This window comes from Vombatus ursinus, unplaced genomic scaffold (assembly GCF_900497805.2).
Source record: "Vombatus ursinus unplaced genomic scaffold, bare-nosed wombat genome assembly UNPS02014791.1, whole genome shotgun sequence".
NCBI classification, from domain to species: domain Eukaryota; kingdom Metazoa; phylum Chordata; class Mammalia; order Diprotodontia; family Vombatidae; genus Vombatus; species Vombatus ursinus.
Window position 1 is genome coordinate 26,542,830 of NW_020954569.1, and position 19,112 is coordinate 26,561,941.

The following is a 19,112-nucleotide window of genomic DNA, read 5'->3' on the forward strand; positions in this document are numbered from 1 at the left end:
CCAAGGAGGAGGAGGAGGAGGAGGAGGAGGAGGAGGAGGAGGAGGAGGAGGAGGACGCGGAGGGAGAGGCGGCTGCCCGGGCGGCCGCAGCCCCAGACCCAGCCCCAGCCCAGCCGGGGCTGCCTTGTTTTTGTTTGCGCCCCACATTTCCTCTGCGTGCTGGCGGCGGAGCCTCGTGCGCGCGGTTATTTATTTATTTCCGGGCCCCAGAGCTCTTATAATGGAGAAGCTGTCAGCAGAAATTGCTGCTGCTGCTGCTGCTGGTGGTGGTGGTGGTGCTGGGGGTGCCGCCGCCGTCCCTCCTCTTTTTTTTCCCGGCAGATCATTGTTGTGTGGGAGGGCAGCGGGGATGGACTTGATCTTTTGGATTTCTTGCTAGAACAACACCAGGCGGCCCAGAGCGGGGAGCGGCAAAGGATAGCTGCCCCTCGGCGCTGCTCTATCTCCGAGCCCAGATCCTCCCCACCCAGCCTCTCTCTCGCCTCTCCCTCTCTTTCATTTATTTATTTATTATTATTATATATATTTTTTCGCTCTCCTCTTTTTCATTCCCTCCTCTTCCTTCACCTTCCTGCAGAGTCTCTTTGCTGCGGCAGATGTGTGTGGGGTCACCACACAGCTGGGACTATGGTGAAATTTCCAGCACTCACTCACTACTGGCCCCTTATCCGGTTCCTGGTACCTCTGGGCATCACCAATATAGCCATCGACTTCGGGGAGCAGGTAAACTCACGGCGAACAGCGCGGCCCCTTCTCCCTTATTCACCCTAGATAAATGCAGCCTTCAGCTCGAGCACACGAGTAGGATGATACACCTAAATACTTACTGCTTCTTGAGCTGTCCTTTGAGATCAATACAAGCTCCAGGCTCAGGTAGTGCACCCCACCTTCCCTATTCCCCTTCCTCAGCAATTGGAGAGTCCCAAGTGGCACACCTGTTTTGCATTTGGTCCTCTTCAGCAGCCTCTGCCCTTGGGGATTCTTTCTTAGATTCAGAGACCCAGCTCTGAGTTTACCAATAGTGAGTGGAGAGCCTGAAAAGAGACATTTACAAAGAGAAAACTAAGGAAGACTCAGTATAACACAGGTATATGCACAAACTCATACTTATCGGATAGTTGTCCTGCAAATTTTCATTTCTAAGTAACATGGCATTTATTTGTTGGAGCAAAGAGGTTTCCGCTGCTTTGTGTCTCTATGACCTGGATGTTATGTGGTTGATTTTGCTACTCACTTATGTAGGGTGAGCTTGTTTACTGTCCTTTTAAAAATTATTATTATTTAGACTTTTTCAATTGTCTGATGGATGTCGAACACTTCACATATAAAGGGAAAGGTTTTCAGTGCACAGGAAGATTATGTAATTTGTGGTTATATAACCCACTGATCTGTATCTAAATTAAAAACTAGTTTTCAAAGGCTAATACTGCTGGATTTGTATTTATCTAAGGGTGATAGGGAGAGCTTTCTGTTGTAATTTTACAAGTTAATATCCGAAGTGGAACTGATATTTTTAAAGTAGGAAAGGATTACTTACAGCCAAAATAGATACTATTCAGTTTACTTTTGGTCACTTTTTGCTTCCCAGAAGTGGTGGGATGGAGAATACCTATCTTTGTTTTTTATGCTGTCCCCCCCCCAAAAAAAATTTCTCTTTTCTTTTTTTTCCACCCATTTCTCTTTCTCCATGTGGCGTCATTGCAAATGTAGTGCTGCAGCCTCCTCAGCAGCCAGTGGATGGGTACCTGCACCGGTGGAATCCCTGACAGGGAACCAACTTATTCTACTGATTCTAATACTAGATAGAATTTGTGAGGTGATGTGGTGAGCGACCTTTTGATCCTTAAAATGCCTTTTTACATGGCAGAGCTTTATTCTTAGTCCTCAGTATATCAAAATACATTTCTTAAAGACTTGTTTTAGCAGGACACTTAAGATGTGTGATGCACTTTGTGTTAAAAAGTATACTTGTTTTCGGAATACTTTTGGTGAAACCGAAGGCTCAAGTGTTAATCTTCAAATGATAACAACCTGCTTGGATTAGCTCCCCTGTTTTCACAATACTTTTGATTCATTGCATCTGCATAAAGCTATAGACTTTCTGTGATGCAGCCCAAGGGAGATTTTGCTTCACTTTCCTCTTGGAGGGCATTTACATTGAAAACATCAGATGCTCCCTCTACCAACCAGCGTTAGGAGTTAAAGGAGTTTATAGGTGGAAAATTTGGAGTTCGTTTTCTAAGTTCATTCTAATTATGCACCTATTTCATCATCTCCTTACTTTTGTATGATAGTAGGGATAGGGAATAGCTGCTATTTTTATTGGTAAATCACACCTTTTCTCTTCTTTCCAGGCCCCCCCTCCCCCATCTTCTGGCTCATTTTCGTAAAATATTTTCGGCTTCTTTGATAATTAACCAGCACCTTTGGATATTTCCTATGTTTTTGTCAGTTATTAGGCAGTAAATTTACAATATGATAACCTTCACAGCGTCATAGGTTGTATATTCAACTTGGAATTTTGATTCTCTTAAGACTTCTCCTGGCAATCTGAGTTTTTCAGCATTCCAAAACTCAAACTACATTTTTAATATATTTTTAAATATATTCCTTATGCTGTAGTTTCCCTAGGATCACTAATTGGTGAAAAAGAAAAGGCAGTATATTAGAATAAAATGAGTTGAAGTGTGTTACCATATTGTCTCATGACTGCCTTAACCTAATAAAAGGCTGTTCTAACATGTGAGAAGTGATCTTCGTAAGACCAAAGGGCTAAGAAAGATCAACATAGGCCAGATATGAGGCAATTTTGTAAGTGTCTTATCTGAGTAAGAGTGATAATACAAATTCGTTATTAAAATTCTAGCTGGAGACAGGCCTGTACTTGGGTTAAGGTACTGTGGTATTAAAGAGGACACCTGGAAGAAGAGGGGCAGCTGCTGTAATCAAATGTTGGTTTAGGATGATTGCAACTTAAACTCTCGTGTGCTCGTAAAGAGAATTACCTGGTTTTGATGATACTGCTATCACCGAGGTAGGAGGGCAGGAAGGAGAGGAAAATCATTAAGTTGCCAAAGCCTTGGTTTGTCTTCTGGTGTCAGATGATAATCGTTTTGCAAAATGGGGGATGGAGCAGCAGTGAAGGGGAAGGAAGGTAGTTGCCACCCTACTGTCCGGGAAAACAGGACAACTGAAGAGTAAGCTGGTCATATGGATAAGGAGAGCATTTTACAATTACTTAAAGCATTCTAAGACGAACTGAAATCAGGGCCACCATAAACTTCAGTATCTGCCCCCTTCTTTCAGAGGGGAAATTGGAGCTATTCCAAACAGCCTATTTTTATCAGACATCTGCAAATGCACAGCTACTTCTATCATCAAGTTCTAAGCTGATTGACAGACATATAAGTCTCAACTCAGAAAGGGTTGATGGATTGTAGGGGAGTGGGTGTGGGGGGAGCCGTATAAATGGAATGATACATATTTCAAATTAATTAATTCATGCTCAGAGTGGGATGTACAATAATAATGACCTCTTTGACAATAATGACATTTCTTCTTGATCCTGAATTTTGACCACAAATGCTTTAATACTGATCAGGAAATGCAAAATCATAACCAACAATAAAATATTTTATTGGCTTATTTAAGCCCATGACTTACTGGGAACATATAGGCTATTTAAAATGTTCTTTTGAATTTATTTTCTTGCTGCTTTGAAAAAAAATAACCAAGAACTTTCTAGTTGGTTCAGATTATATGTAATATGAGTAGAACTTTAAAAAAAAATCAAATTATATGTAATTCTATTGAGATCAGGGTAGGCTGTATTCATGTGACTTTGTAAAGGAACTAATTAATTATTCTGAGTCTGTTGATAGTATATCTAGGTCAAGAAGAGCCACCTAATAATAAATATGCATACTATTTTTAATGTCTTATGTAAACATTAACAACGGGGGAACTGTATGTTCTCAAATTTATGCTTATAGAAATAACAATAGCATAATTAAAGAGGAAATAAAAACATCATAGGACTTGTGTAGAACCCTAACCTTTAACCTTTCTTTTCTTACTATATTTCACATTGTAGACACAATACAATATTAAATTTAAAAACTGTTACTAATATTAAAATTTTAAACACTTCCCCCCAAAATGTGTGTGAAATAAGATGATCATCTGAATTAAAAGTATTTAAAATAAGTATGTTGGCTAGTGGATAGAGAATGAGATTGGATATATCATTTAGTTCAAGTGTTTTCAGACATGTCTGATTCTCCGTGAACCCATTTGGGGTTTTCTTGACAAAAATAATGGAGTGGTTTGCCATTTCCTTTTCTAGCTCATTTTACAGATGAGGAAACAGGGTTAAGTGACTTGCCCAGGGTCACACAGCTAGTAAAGATTTGAACTCAAGAAGAGTCTTCCTGACTCCAGGCCCAGCACTTCATCTGCTGCGCCACCTAGCTACACAGTTCAAACATTATTAAGTACCAAATATGGATAAGTACTAGTCTAGGTCTAGGTCATGAATAGATGAATAAGGAAAGGTCTCTGACCCTCAAGGAACTTAAAGTCTAGCAAAAGGAACAAAGTTTGTGCACAAATTACAATAAAATAAAATAAAATAAGTGTGTAGGACAAAGACCAAATGTTATAAATGAGCTGAGGATAGGAAAAATACTTCCCATTAGGAGTATCACTAAAACCTAATGACATTGTAGTCATCTCTTAGTTGCTCAACACCTCTTATAGCAATTACAGAAATCACTTAGGAAGCAGAGTTAGTGTTTTTGCCCTCATTTTCTAAATTGAGTTAGGCATCATGAAGCTATGATTATTTCCAATTTATCATATACATGTTATACATGTATATAATATACATACATACATTCATATACCACACAAACATATACGTGTGTGTGTGTGTGTGTAGTTTGGTATTGTTTGTGCAGACTTCTTTTCATGTTGTCTCTCTTGTTAGACTGTGAATTTCTTGAAATTCTGTCTTTGTTCATCACATCCCCAGTGCGTAGCATTATGTCTAGTATATGGTAGGCATTTAATAAATGTTTACTGACTATGACCTGGCCAAGATCCCATAGAAATCTAGAGATGTGTCTGAGGCTTCTTGATTCCCAGATTACTTCTAAATCTAATAGCCTTCACTATTTGAACCCAAAGCATTCAGCAGATTCAGGAGAATCCTGGGGAGTCTTCTGTAGGACAAAAATGTTTGTGGAAAAATAACCCATGAAAGGAGAGCTATTCTGTTACTCTAAATTATCCTAATAATTGCATCTTTTTAGTTTTATTTTAAAGCTTGGTAGAAACAGACTTTGATTAGAGTAAGAATAAAAGCAAAACAGGTAAGTGGTAGAAAATGAGTATCTCTCATAATGAAATAATTTCAAAGTCATGTGTAATCAGCATAGCTAATAATAGCTACCAGTCATATAACATTTTAAGGTTTACAAGGCACTTCACATATATTATCTCACTTGATCCTCACTATAACCCTAGTGGTAGGTGCTAAATGAGGCCCGGCAAAGTTATATGACTTGACCAGGATCACAAAGTTAATGTCAGAGGTAGGATTTGAATTCACATCTATCTAGTATACCACTTAGCTGCCTTTTACATGAAAGTAACACATGGCTAAGAAGATAACTAGGTGGCACAGTAAATAGAATGCTGGTTCTGGAATCAAGAAGACCAGAGTTCAAGTCTAGTTTCTGACACGGTAACTAACATCGGCAAGTTCTGTAATCCTTGTTTGCCTCAGTTTCCTCAAATGTAAAATTTGGATAATAGTACTTCTCCCAGGGTTGTTGTGAGGATCAAATAAGGTAATATTTATAAAGCACTTAGCACAGTGCCTGGCACATAGTAGGAACTATATAAATGCTAGATATTATTATTGTTGTTGTTACTATGATGCTAAGGTATGGAAATGTGTTCACATGTGAAATGACTTCGAAAATATCCTTATATAATGTGCTTTCCCCAAGTTTTAGTACCATTTAAAACCAAGCAAAGCTTTTAAGGAGGCAATATAATGTATCAGGATAGGTCACTTAATCTCTCCAAGTTGTCATTTCTTCATCTATAAGACAAAGGAGATGGGATAACAATACTTGTACTGGCCATTTCATAGGGTTATCAAATTAGAAGAAACTGTAGAAAGTTATAATGCAAATGCCTATCACAGTTTTAAAGCAAACAAAATAAACAAATGAATAATTTCAAAGATAACTGTAGAACAAGCAGAGTTTCTCGTCTTTGCTGTGATGACTTTGGAAGAAATAGGGTGTGGGCCTCTGATTTCATTGGTAAAGGGTACTCTCAGATAAGGAAACTCCTTTGCCCAAACCGGTTGTGCCTCCTTTGCAGTTGATAAGCTTAATGAGTAGCCCAGAAGCAAGAGGTTATAACTTGTAAGGGGTCTCACAGTCAGTTTGTGTCTGAGGTGGGACATGAAACCAGGTCTTCCTGGCTCCAAAGCCAGCTTTCTTTCCACTTTGCCACATTGCCTCTAGAGAGCTTTGAAGAGTATAAGGGGAAAATGAAGATATTTTCCACTTGCGCAGAAATTTGTCCAGTGTAACTCAAGTCGAGGATAAATTGGCAGTTGTATTATTATCATCTCTCTTTCAGAGTGTATTAATATTTCTGTTGTTTTGAATAATTCTAAATGATTCCTTGAATTTGGGCAGATTTCAAATTTGGCAGTTTGAAAATTAGTGTGTTCAACAGTATGTGGGTGGCCTGTGTATTTGTACTCTGACGCATATAGCATATATAGTCAATAAAGACTGTAATGTTGTTTTTCTATTATAATCTTGAGTAGTGAGGCTCTTGTGAAAGTGTCATTGGTCTTTGACAGTTTAAGAAGGGTGTTGGAGAGAAGGTTAAGGCGCAGTGTGGTGTAGCTGAAGGAATGCTGCTTCTGTAGTATGAAGACCTGAGTTCAAATTCTGCCTTTGGCTTTTACTACTTGTGTGACTTTGGACAGTTCATTTCATCTCCCTGGTTGTCAGTTGTCCAAGGGTTGCTCTAGATGGCCTCTGAGGTCCCTTTTAATTCCAGATCTATGATCTTATATGAGATTTGGAAAATAGAATCTAAGGGAGAAATGTAGACAGAGGGGGAGATGACTAAAAAGAAGCCATTAACAAATGTTTTGAAGGATGTGAAAGGTTATTTAGTAGGAGAGGGACTAATTGTGCTCCCACTTCATGGAAGACAGAGTAAAAAAGGACGGAGGGGGAAGGGTTCGGTTGAAGCAGAAGGCTGATGGTACAGAGCAGATTCCCTGATGATTTGGGACTTAAACATCACTGGATGTGAGCTCCTTGAGGACAGGGGCCATTTTTTTTGTTTTTCTTTACATCCTCGGCCCTTAGCAGAATATCTAGCACCTAGTAGGCGGTCAACATATGCTTGTTGACTTGACTTGGGGAATATTAGGCACTGAAGTGGAGCTCAACAAGATGTCCTCTTCTACCCTAGGTTCCTGCAATTCCCTTCTTTAGTCATGGCAGGGCTGTTGAACAGGTTACACCATCTCTTGTGATACATGAGTCAGCAATTCTGCAGACCAGTAATTTTTCCCCCATGTTAAATTCACTCCTTCTACTCTGTAAAAACTTCTGTTACTAAATAAAATTTTCTTTCTTCCACTTTGTAAAAACTTCTTTTACTAAATAAAGTCTTCAGCTATTCCCCAAATTTCATGGGTCAGAGAGGAATGCAATGCCAGAACTTCCTTGATAATCAGTTATTTAGGATAGGATTGAGAAACAGAAGGAAGATAGATCTCAGGTGCTTCTATTCCTCACCTGGATAGTGCTGCCCTGTTACTCTAAACACCACACACTGGTCTGGCATGTCCTTTCCTCCTGTGCTCAGTGACCACTTTTCACCAGTGAATAGTTTTACTGCTCTCCAGCTTGGCAACTCAAAAAGTACAGTTTAGTTACCATTTCTCTACCATATTTGTCAAAAATACTTTGTGTGCCTGTTTGTGTGCATGTGTGTATGTTTGTGTGTTTGTCTGCAGATAAATCTGTTTTACTTCCCCTGGATTCTACAGCAGAGGGATTGCAAGGGCTGTCATATCACAAACCCAGAATAATTAGAAGGCTGGCCCTTGCTTTCTCAGCACCTGGGCTGCTAAGTAAAGAATAAAGAGGAATAGCAGGTATTCAATTTACATAGGAAAAAAAAAAAGATTTAGCTCTCAGGTTTAGTTCTTCATTCATAAAAACTGGTGAAAAGAATGAAGTCATACTTTCCTTGAGGCCCATATTTTAACAAGTACGTTTTCTGTTTTAATCAGATAAATACTAAATTTAATATTGGTCTATTTGGTGTAGATTGACTTGTGAGTATATACATAGCTGGAGTAATAAGTCATAGACATGTGCTATACCTGATTAGAATGATTTAAGTGTCATTTGCTTTTGTTTGTGTATAGAAGATTGTTTGAAGATTAACTTTAGCATTACTTACTCAATACTACTTTTTTTCTAAGCATATTTATGAAGAAAATATTTTGAAGCATTTAGTTAACATTGAAATATAGTCTTACCAGTGTCTAAATAATTCTCTGATAATAACTCTAATTCTTAGTGAAACTTTTTTTTTCAGGACAGTGTGATATTTATGGCACTGTTTAGATATGGAGGCACGTCTAGTTTTGTGATAATTGGAAGTTATTAACAATTTTTTTTGTTTTCTTTTTTCTTTTTATGCTACAGTCATTTCTTGATATACTTCCTCATTCCCATAGTTGTCCCTTAAAACAAAACAAAACAACTGACAAGAGCAACTGCTGATATCTGTAACATTTTGGCATCTCTGGTTTCCTGCTGAGAAAAGGGAGGATGCTTTTAATTTTTTTTTTAGGTGACTGAAACATACTTCTTTTAAGCACCACCAAATTTGTTTTAATAATTTTATGGGAATCTTCAAAGGATTATAGAATTAGAGATGAAAGGGACCTTAGAGGCCATAGATTTCACCCAGAATCCAGTTTTCCAGCTGCAGAAACTGAGGCACAAAAAGGTTAAATGACCTTTTCAGAGTCACACGTGTAGTAAGTGTCTTTCTGAGGTAGGATTGGAATTCAGATGCTCATGACTCTGAGTCTAGAACCCTCTCCCCTATGACGTGTTGCTTCTTCCTAGGTTATACTGTATACTGTCCTGCAACCTGAAGTAGTATATATTTATATTTGTATCTACACAAATATAGACTTAGAGATATAGAACATAATTTAAACCTTTCCTGATGACCTTCGATCATCGCTATGAACATATTGTGGCATCATACAGCTCCAGGCTAATAAGGCATGTTTTTCTCTGCACTAGCTGAACTGTTATGTTTGGGAAATCTGCTTTTTATAGCTATCTCCTCTCTTGATGTTAGAACTTTGTCATTTCTTGTTACTTACCTCTCTTTCAACTTCCTTACTTCAAGCCAAGAGTTAAGATAACTAAACTTAATAGAATTTTATCGAAAGTAAGAGTCGGTAGTCCTTGTTAGGCTCCCCTATGGGTAAAGTTATCGACTTTGACATATTGGGGTTTTCAGGGCGTGTTCTGGCTTCTCAAGTTCTCAACCATGGTTGGTGTATAAGGCACAGTCTGTGCTCACAAAAGACCTTAATAGTCTAGTTGAGGAGAAATACATGAAATAATGAGACATTAAAGTATATGGTAAACTATTTGATTGTGTACTGTGGTCTCTTAACATCTCATAAAAGTGCTGTTGTACTTGTATTTGGATAGCATCTAAGACAAGTGCAGAAAGTTTAGGGTCGTGGAAAGGAAACAACTAAATGATTGGTTAATTTTCTCACTTTTAAAATCCGAGTGTTTTGAAAGCAGGTTAACAGACACTCTTCAAGGTTCCTGTCAGTGATGGAAACACAGACAAGCTGAATGTTTTGGTCAGCTCTATAACTAATTATAAACAAGATGAGAAAGTATATCCCATGAATTTAAGACCACTGATCTGCCAATCTAATAGCCAAACAATGTTCATCAGATGAACTTCAAATTATAAATGTAATCATTTTGGATTTGTCAGTGATCTGTAATAGTTAGATGTTGTTTGTTGTTGAATCATTTTTAAATCGTGTCTTGACTCTTCATAACCCCTTTTGCGGTTTTCTTGGCAAAGATAATGGAGTGGTTTGCCATTTCCTTCTCTATCTCATTTGACAGATGAGGAAACTGAGGTAAAGAGGGTTAAGTGAATTGCCTAGGCTCACACAGCTAGTAAGTGTCTGAGGCCAGATTTGAACTCGGGAAGAGGAGTCTTCTTGACTCCAGGCCTCATACTCTACCCACTGTGCCATCTAGTTGCCCTCAGAGTTAGATACTAGAGCCCAACTATATTTCCAGTATTTGGTAACATCAAACACTTTTTTGTAAATTACTTACTCTCCAGAGAAGGGTTATGGTTATATTTTCAGATCTAAAAGGATATTATTTTTTCTAAATTAGAACAGAAGTAAGTCTTGAGAATTAAATAGCGTTTTGCGATCATAAAACTGGGCATATGTCCATATCTTGTTAGAGGAAGGACACAAGTTAGCTAATGACTGGCTGTGTGGTTACTTAGTGGATTTCTATAGCATTTTGTTAGCATTTGTTTTGAGGCAAGGCATTTGACAATCCTGCAGATTTAAACATTGAAACAGCTTATCCTTTTTTATAAAAGTCACAGAAAAAACAATTGCCCCAAGAATCAATGGATGCCTTAGTCATTAATTTTATCATCATCATCATCATCATCAAAAAGTAACTAATTATGCATTTCTTTGCTAAAGAACTATGGAGACGAATGTCTGGTGAGGGCATTTGTTAGGACATCAATTGGTGAAAGAGCTTGAACTACAACCTGGACTCTTCTACTATGCTCCATTAATTTTAACACATAAATTTTAAGTTACCATATGTGAGGCATTGTGCTGGCTGTTGGAGATATTTTAAAATGCTCCCTGTCCTCAAGAAGCTTACGTTCTACTCAGTAGTGATATGGTCGTGAACAAATCCTTTTGGCTTGCTATGCCTGTTTACACATCTACAAATTGAAAAGGATGGACCAGCTCATCTCAAAGCTCCCATCCAGTGCTACAGTGTTAATTTTGGAAGCTAACAGTAAAAAATAATTGGTTCTACCAGTAGATCCAGAAACCTTAACTCTCATGTAGATCTTCAAGTTAATTTGCCACCACCGTCCCCACTTGCCTTAACAGCAATACTCTTCATGGTTCACTGTGATTTCTAATAGGCTTACCAAGCATGGTCAGTGGCCTTTGTTTAGACATCTCCCTTGCTGAGCATCACTGCCACCCTCCCATTACTTGGGTGTCATGAATCAGAAGACTTGAGGAAAAGAAAAGTAGTGCTTCATGTAGTGATAAGACTCAAGGTTTTAAAAGTGAAGTAATAGTGAAGATAAATCTCTGCAAACCAGGAACTGAGGGAAAGTATGGGGGACAGTTGGTGGGTGAGCAGGAAGCAAGTTGAAGGAAATGAGCCATGAACCAGGAGCAACAGAAATCAGCTGTTCTTCCTTTGCTGTTGATTATTAACTCATGCTATCAGCACTTATTCAGTAACTCAGACTTGGGCAGTGGGTTTTGTAAGGGACCTGGAGAGAAAAATTGGAGAGAAGAAAGCTTGGCATTTTCTACATAAAATAAGACCAGGTCATTATCTAACTGGGGTAAATTATTCACCTCTGGTGATTGATTTTTTTTTTGTTTGAGTGACTAGCTAACAAAAAATAAAAAAATCTACACTAATTCAAAAGCATAAACTTTTCAGAAATTCTGCATAAAATGTAATAAATTTAGCAATAAACATATACAGAAGAATACTTGTAGTTTCTGGTAGACAGTTTGGTCCAGGTGAAGTCATTTTACAATTGGAAACCTACAGGTGAGAAAAACAAAACATTAGGATGTTCTTTAATCTTGCTTTCAAAGCAAACAAGAACTCAATATCTCTTTTAAAATGCAAGGTAAAAGAGGGGAATAGTAGTAGTGTACATTTGAAGTAACAGATAATAAAAGTAATAGCTGTATCTCCAATGATGTTTAGTTGGTAAATTTACAGTTCTTAAGGGTCAAGGTACAGTATGTGGCATTGTAAAGAGAGAGAGAACAACAAAGAGTCAAAGAAAACGAGGTTAAAAAAGAAAATGGACTTTCCACCTCTGTACATATCCAGTCAGTGGTAATGTCCCAGTAACCGGAAAGACACTTTGATCTGCAATGATAGGTAATATTCCCATCCCAACTGATTTCCATAGCTATCATTTTGTTCCTCTGAAACTTTAGTCTCTTACGTTCATGGAGTACCTTCATCTAAAGTTCAAAGCCCTAAAGATGACTCTTAAATTCTTCTTTGGCATTCCAGAGAAATAGGGAACAGGTGTTTATTCCTCTCCTTTCTTTGCATAGGTTACATCACCTGGGAGGATACCTGTCAAGTTACCCAGCATAGAATGAGGTGTACCTCATTCCTCTTCCCACACAGAGTTATGCAGCCATTAGCTGCATTGCACCAAATAGGTGCAAAACCTGTCATCACAAGTTCATCTAGTACTGTAGAAGGTCAACCCATAGGAATGTTTACCTGCTTAGAGCTTTTCACTAGACCTTTTCATGCATCCCAGGATCTTAGCAGTGAAACTTGAGCACTGGTAACTGATGCTGCAGAGTATACTTTTTATTCTTTGAATAAACTTTTTTTTTTATTTGCCCACAACCAAATTTCTTTTTTGGCTGAAAATATTTTCTTTAAGGGTCCCTGCTGGTGAACAAAGCTTTACCAGTTTTTCAGACACACCATTAAAAGCATTCCATGTATCATTTTTTGATAAGGGTCTGTGTAGTACTTAAGAAAGATAATGATCATATTTTGTTCCATTCTTCTACCAAATATCACTTATTCTTTTGTTTTTGTTGTTCTTTTCAGGGAACTATAGGAGGCTGGGTGTGATTTATTTTCTACATAAGAAGTATTTCTTGTTTTTATCATATTTGATATATACTTTGATTATAGCAATTTCTAATTCTGACTTCAAATCGTGCTAATAACACCAGTGCACTTAATAAGTTAATTCAAGTGTATTGAAACAAATATATGTTCAACTAGTGGAACAGACAGCTTTTCTGGATAAGATCTCCCTCCTTCCTTAACATCTTTACAGTAGTATTCAGCATTGCAAATTATAGCCTGCCCTTCCCTACCCCTAAACCTTGGAGGGGTGAAATCTTTCTATAGTTTCATTTTTAAAAATTTAATGCATGATTATGCAGAGATCAATGACCTTTTCTATAATTTAATACATTTAAGCTGTGTGAAGACTTTCATTCTTTTCTGTGGGCAAGTCTCCACAGACCAGATATTTTCCCTGTATTTGGTGGGAAGAGAAGGGAGCAATTGTGTTACATTCAGAGAAATACCTATTACTGCATGTCCTTAGGCATACTCTGAGCCATCTGCCTCTAGTAAAACTTCCCACACTTCTGTACACGTATGTATCTTTGTATGTGTGTGTGTGTATATGTGTGTGTGTTTAGTAGGGAGAGGCAAAGGAGGTATTGGGGGGAGGAGAACCTAGAATGATTCTTCTGTCTACCTCCTACCATCCTAATCATGATTCCTGGCTAACTTTGACCCAGCTTCCTCATCTCACATTCATTTAATGATTTAGGGGACAGGGGAAGAAGAAAGAGCAGGTACAAGGGAAGGGATGGGTGTGTGTGTGTGTGTGTGTGTGTGTGTGTGTGTGTTTTAAAGATTCTCAAGGATTCAGAATTGCAGGAACAAAATAACTTCAGTATAGTTTTACCTAACATTGAAGTCTTGATCCCTTTCACTCCCCATCCTCCAGTGGGCACTGCATTCAAAGAAGTAAATTCACACCCTGGAGCATGCCAGGGAACTTCAGTGGATACAGGACTAAAATTTCAGAAACCAGGAGAGCCCAGCCCTGCCTTTGCTATTTATTTGGCTTGTGACTTTGAAAAAACTACCTTGACTTCTAGTTTGCTCATCTGCTGAATAGTGACAGTGTTTAGCCTATCTAGTTCATGGGGCTATTTTGAGGATTAAACCGGGTAATTGACATGAAGTACTACATAAATAAAAGGTCATATTCAATACTTTAATTGAAGTATAGGTAATGCTACCTTACAAAGGATAAAAGATGTAGCACTGAAAGGGACCTCAAAGGCATTTCATATTGTGCTTCATACTATATAAAGGTAAGGGGATATTATTTATTAATATTCACAAATAATAACGCCATCCAGAGTGTCCTTTGTATCCATCCTGTTCAGACATCTCCATTGGCCTATGAGCACAAGGGCTCCTTATATATATATATTTAAGCCAGGAAAAGGAAAAGCTCTGGTTTGTAGAGGGGAGGCACGTTATTTACTGGAACAGACACTTGGCAAAGCTCCCTTATTTGAACCCACCCTCCCCCACGTGGGGGAAGGAGTTGAATTTAGTCTTCTCCCATTGCTTTTACTGTATATTCAGGTACAAGTCTGGATTGATTAAACAGCCATTACATTAATTACCTATTCGTGGATTCTTCACAGAAAACAATCACTAACTAATTTGCCCAATTAAATCTTCTGCTAGATTATGTGTCCTCCCTAACAAATGGATACTCGGAACCCATCTTAGTATCATATCTAATGACCTGAGCCACCAAGTCACTTGCCCCCTCCCAGTGACGGGCAGTTTGTTTTCTGTTTTTACTTGTCAGTGGGACAAGCTTTTTCAGTGCACGCTCTTGTTTGTTTGCATGCTCGAGTAGCTGGCTTTTCATGCTCTGCAGTAGCTCGGTGTTTAGCGTAAAAGATGTTTCCTAAAACTAGACTCAGCTGGGTTAGGTGCAAGCTGAAGCATGTCGAATACCAGATGCCAAGAACATTTGGGCTTGGACTGGGTAGAAATATTGTTTTTGTCCCTTTTTCACTTTTGGGAAAACACATCTACTTGTGGTTTTACCCATTATTGACTTTTCCTCCTCACCCCCCAGCCCCACGGTTGCTAGGATTTTAAGTAGTGCCCATGCATGGTGAAATTGCAACTAGCAGTGTTTTGCTTCCAGTTTTAGGTTGTGATTTCTCACCTGAGGTGCCACCCTGTTCTGCTCTCTGCTTCCTTGACTTTAGATACAAAGTGGATGGCAGCATTTCCACCCATGCTGACAGTTAATATAGTAATGTATGTAACATGGCAACAACAGGGAAAGTGGTACCCTGATGACCTCGAGGCTGAAGTACATTTCCCAGAGTATATAATTTACTACTAGAGAGCAATTCAGGACCTCAGTAATGGGGAGAATAAAGCAAAATGGTAGAAATTGAAATGTGAGATTGCTAAAATTTCTCATGGGCTTAAGAAAAAAGAAAGCAGATGAACTGGAATGCTAGAGCGTAAGTACTGATTTGTAAAGCTGTTGATTTCTGTGTACTGTTTTGGGTTTTTTTCCCAACAACTTTAATAAGGTTGACAGCATGACAGTGTTCAGAGAACTGACTTTCAAGTCAGGAAAATCTGAGTTCAGAGCCTGCTTTGCATGCATGGTAACTATATGACTATAGTTGAGCCATTTAACCAATCAGTGTTAACCTCTAAGCAGCTTTTTAAGAGCGTAAGTTGTAGTTGAGTTTCACATTGGATCAGGATTTCCCTACACTGATGAAATTACAGGTTCAGACTAAGAAATAACCAAAATCCTTAATGTTTTTCTTTAAAAAAAAAACTTTCTATTTCTAGACTTTGTTACATATCCTTTACCCTAAAAATGATCCTACTGTCCCTCTTCTCCTGTCAGTACATGTCTATTCTCCTAAAACTCTCTATCTGGCCTGTTCAGTACTATTTGAGGTTATAAAATATGTTGTCATAATGCAATCGGTTCTAAAGTATCAGCTTTATTGGAGTTGAATCATGGATAACAGAGTAGCAAAGTATTTTACCATGTTATCCAGCCCAATCCCCTCATTTTACAAATGAGGAATCAGAGGTTCAGAGAAGGAGATTTAAATTGCTCAGGGTCAAGCAGTGACATTCCCCCCCCCCCACAATGTACATGCTTTCCACTGTATCACCTCATTTCTCAATTGGCGTTTGTAATAAAAAACAATTTAATGATTCTGATACAAGTTGTAGGACTTTCAAAAGACAAGTTACCTGCAACCTTACTATGTTATGCTTAGGATAACATTACAATTGGTATGTATTCCCTGAGTAACATCTGTTGATTGGTAGAGGACATGACCCAGATGTCTGTAAGCTGCAGGGGGACGTCAGCCAGGAATAACAAATTTGGGTTTGAAAGTGTATATACTATCATATATTGGATGTATTATTCTTTTTAGGTATGTACTTTGTACATGGCCTGGTGCTGGGCATGAGGGGATATAAAGACAAAAGAAAAACCTGCCCTCAAGGTCAGTGTTCATTCTGTAATAATGACAAGCAATGGGCTATTATCACAAAGTTTCTCATCTGTGATGTTATATAGAACATCGTCCTTTGATTTTACATTCACCAGCTTTCTAGGAAAACATTTTCTCAAAACATCATGGTGGTTGGGTTCCCAAGTTAGTTCAGAGAGGCTTATTTAGCCTAAAATACCACATATTCACAAAAAAATTGTAGAATCAATCAACAGACATTTATTAAGCTACTGCTATGTGCCAGACACTGGGGATAAAAGTACAAAGAATGAAATAATCTATACTGTCAAGCTAAAAGAGACCTTTGAAGTCTTTCACCATAACGCTGTCATTTTCCAGATAGGGCTGTTATACTTAATAGTTGCAGTGCCATTAATTTTTTTAAATTGTCTCGGTATCTGGTGCTTGACAAAGAACTGGCTTCCTTATAAGAAGATGTTGAGACAAATGGAGATTTGCAGATTGTGATGGGGACTTTGGGGCATTATGAAGAATTTGAAGGCTTATAGTTCTAATTTTATCTAATTTGAAGTGAGACTTCTGATTTTATTTTTCCTTAATGCAGCCACATACCTCTTCCTTTACACCATTTAGCTATAATTAGCATCATTTTTTGGCTTGGAGAGGAATTTCTTGAGGTAATTGAAATGAAGGAAACCAGAAAGCTCAGTTTACTATGTTTACTGATCAACTCTGTGCAGAACACTTTTCTAGGTCCTAGGAAGATGAGTAAGACCCAGTTCTTGCATGCAAGAAACACTCTAGTTGGGGAGTTAAAACAAGCATAAAATATACTTTGTTTTCCCTTGTATTATATAATTAAATGTCATAAATAGTATGAATATAAATAGTACAACCTTCATCTGAAGGAGAGAACACATTTGGTGGGTGTGGGGAATGTAGAGAATTGAGGAAAGGTTTCACAAAGTGGGTAATATTTGAGCTGGGCTTTGGAGGATTAATTAGATTTGTAAATGTGGAGATTGGAAGAGGCATCATAAGGAGAAGGAAGAGTAATAACATATGCACTATGCATGTAGATGACTTTAAGGTTTGCAAAATGCCTCTCCCACAGCATTCTATGAAATAGGTACTTCAAGTAGTATTATCTCCATTTTACCAGTTACAAAGCTGAAGCTCTGAGAGTTTAACTCTTAAAGCTTGATTTTTTTGCTGGTCAGACAGAAAGGAAATACTTGAGGTAGTATTAGAACTCAGATCTCCTGACAGTCCAGAGTTCTATCCACTAAGTCCCATTGCCTCTAGGTGAGTAACATGAGTAGGATGATAGATTTATAACTTTAAGAAACCTTGGCAGTGATGCAGTCCCATTTCCTCACTTTAGTAGAGGTGAGAAAAGTTGGGTTTATAGGGTAGCAGTGGGACACTGGGGACATGTTGTAAAGCATTTTGATTGTCAGACTGAGAAGCTTGAGTTTCATTGTATTTGTGTTCACTACCAAAACACTCTCACTCTCTCACACATGCACACACGCACACACACACACACACACTCACACTCTCTCTCTCTTTCTCTCTCTCGCTGATGGAGATGTAGTGCAGATTATTTTGAACAAAGGGGATGATCAGACTTGCTCTTTGGGAAGGTGAATATGGCACTTGTGTATAAGATGAATTGGGGAATAGGGTGGCACATAAACAAGGTTATATGCCAAATTTGAAGTCTGTTTGCAGTACATCAAATGAGAGGTATTGAAAGACTGCATCAGGGGCAACTAGGTGGCCCAGTGGTTAGATCTCCAGCCTTGGAGTCAGGAGGACCTGAGTTCAAATCTAGCCTCAAATATTTAACACTTTCTAGCTTTGTGATCCTGGGCAAGTCACTTAACCCCAATTGCCTCACCAAAAAGCAAAAAAAGAAAAAAAAACTGAACTGGAGGGGTAGTAATGGGAATGGAAAGGAAGAGAAGAGTAGGAACAACATATGTGAGAGAGGGTCACTTGAGGGCAGAATTAAATGAACTGGAAGAGAGAAAAAACATAACAATGTGGGAGAAAGGGTGATGATGCACAGTTACCTTGAAGTGAGAAGAAGGGAAGTGGCGTGAATGAAGACATTGGTCAGACTTCTTGCCTGAACCACTAGGTAGCACCATTACCCTAGAACAGCCTCCTTGAAATCTGAAGGCAGGTAGGGTGTGACTGTAAGAACAACCACCTTGGGGTGTGAATGGGAGAGAAGATTGCATATACCTAGGCATTTGTATGTATAAGATTTCACAAGTAGTGCTCAGGAAATGCCCATAATCCTATACTTACAGTCAAACAGAAAACTAGTTCTAATATTTGGGGAATCCTTCATTCCATTGAAGTTGCGTAAAGAAAAAGAGCTCTTGATGTTTGGGCTTTAATATCTTCAATTTCTTGTAGCTTTAGTAGTATCTACTCAAAAATTCATATTTTAACTGAACTTTGGCCTTAAAAAATAATTTTTCCTGCTATGTAAGCTGTAGTAATCTGAGCATTATTTGCACATAGACAAAAGGTCACTATATATGTGTATATATATTTTTATATATATGCATATATATATATATATGTGTGTGTGTACACATACACACACACACACACACACACA

General features: G+C 38.2%; 1 protein-coding gene across 2 annotated transcripts in view; it reads left to right on the forward strand.

Annotated features, from left to right (window-relative positions):
- ANKH (ANKH inorganic pyrophosphate transport regulator) overlaps window positions 1-19,112 on the forward strand; it is a 127,165-nt gene that overhangs the window by 235 nt on the left and 107,818 nt on the right. Inside the window, exons 1-2 of one of the 2 annotated variants that reach the window (XM_027868822.1) lie at window positions 158-175; window positions 578-723. In XM_027868822.1, the coding sequence (XP_027724623.1) occupies window positions 628-723 (96 nt within the window). In that variant the 5' untranslated portion in view covers window positions 158-175; window positions 578-627. Of the gene's footprint in view, window positions 1-157; window positions 176-577; window positions 724-19,112 lie in introns of those variants that run through there. The other variant, XM_027868821.1, reaches the window with a different exon arrangement.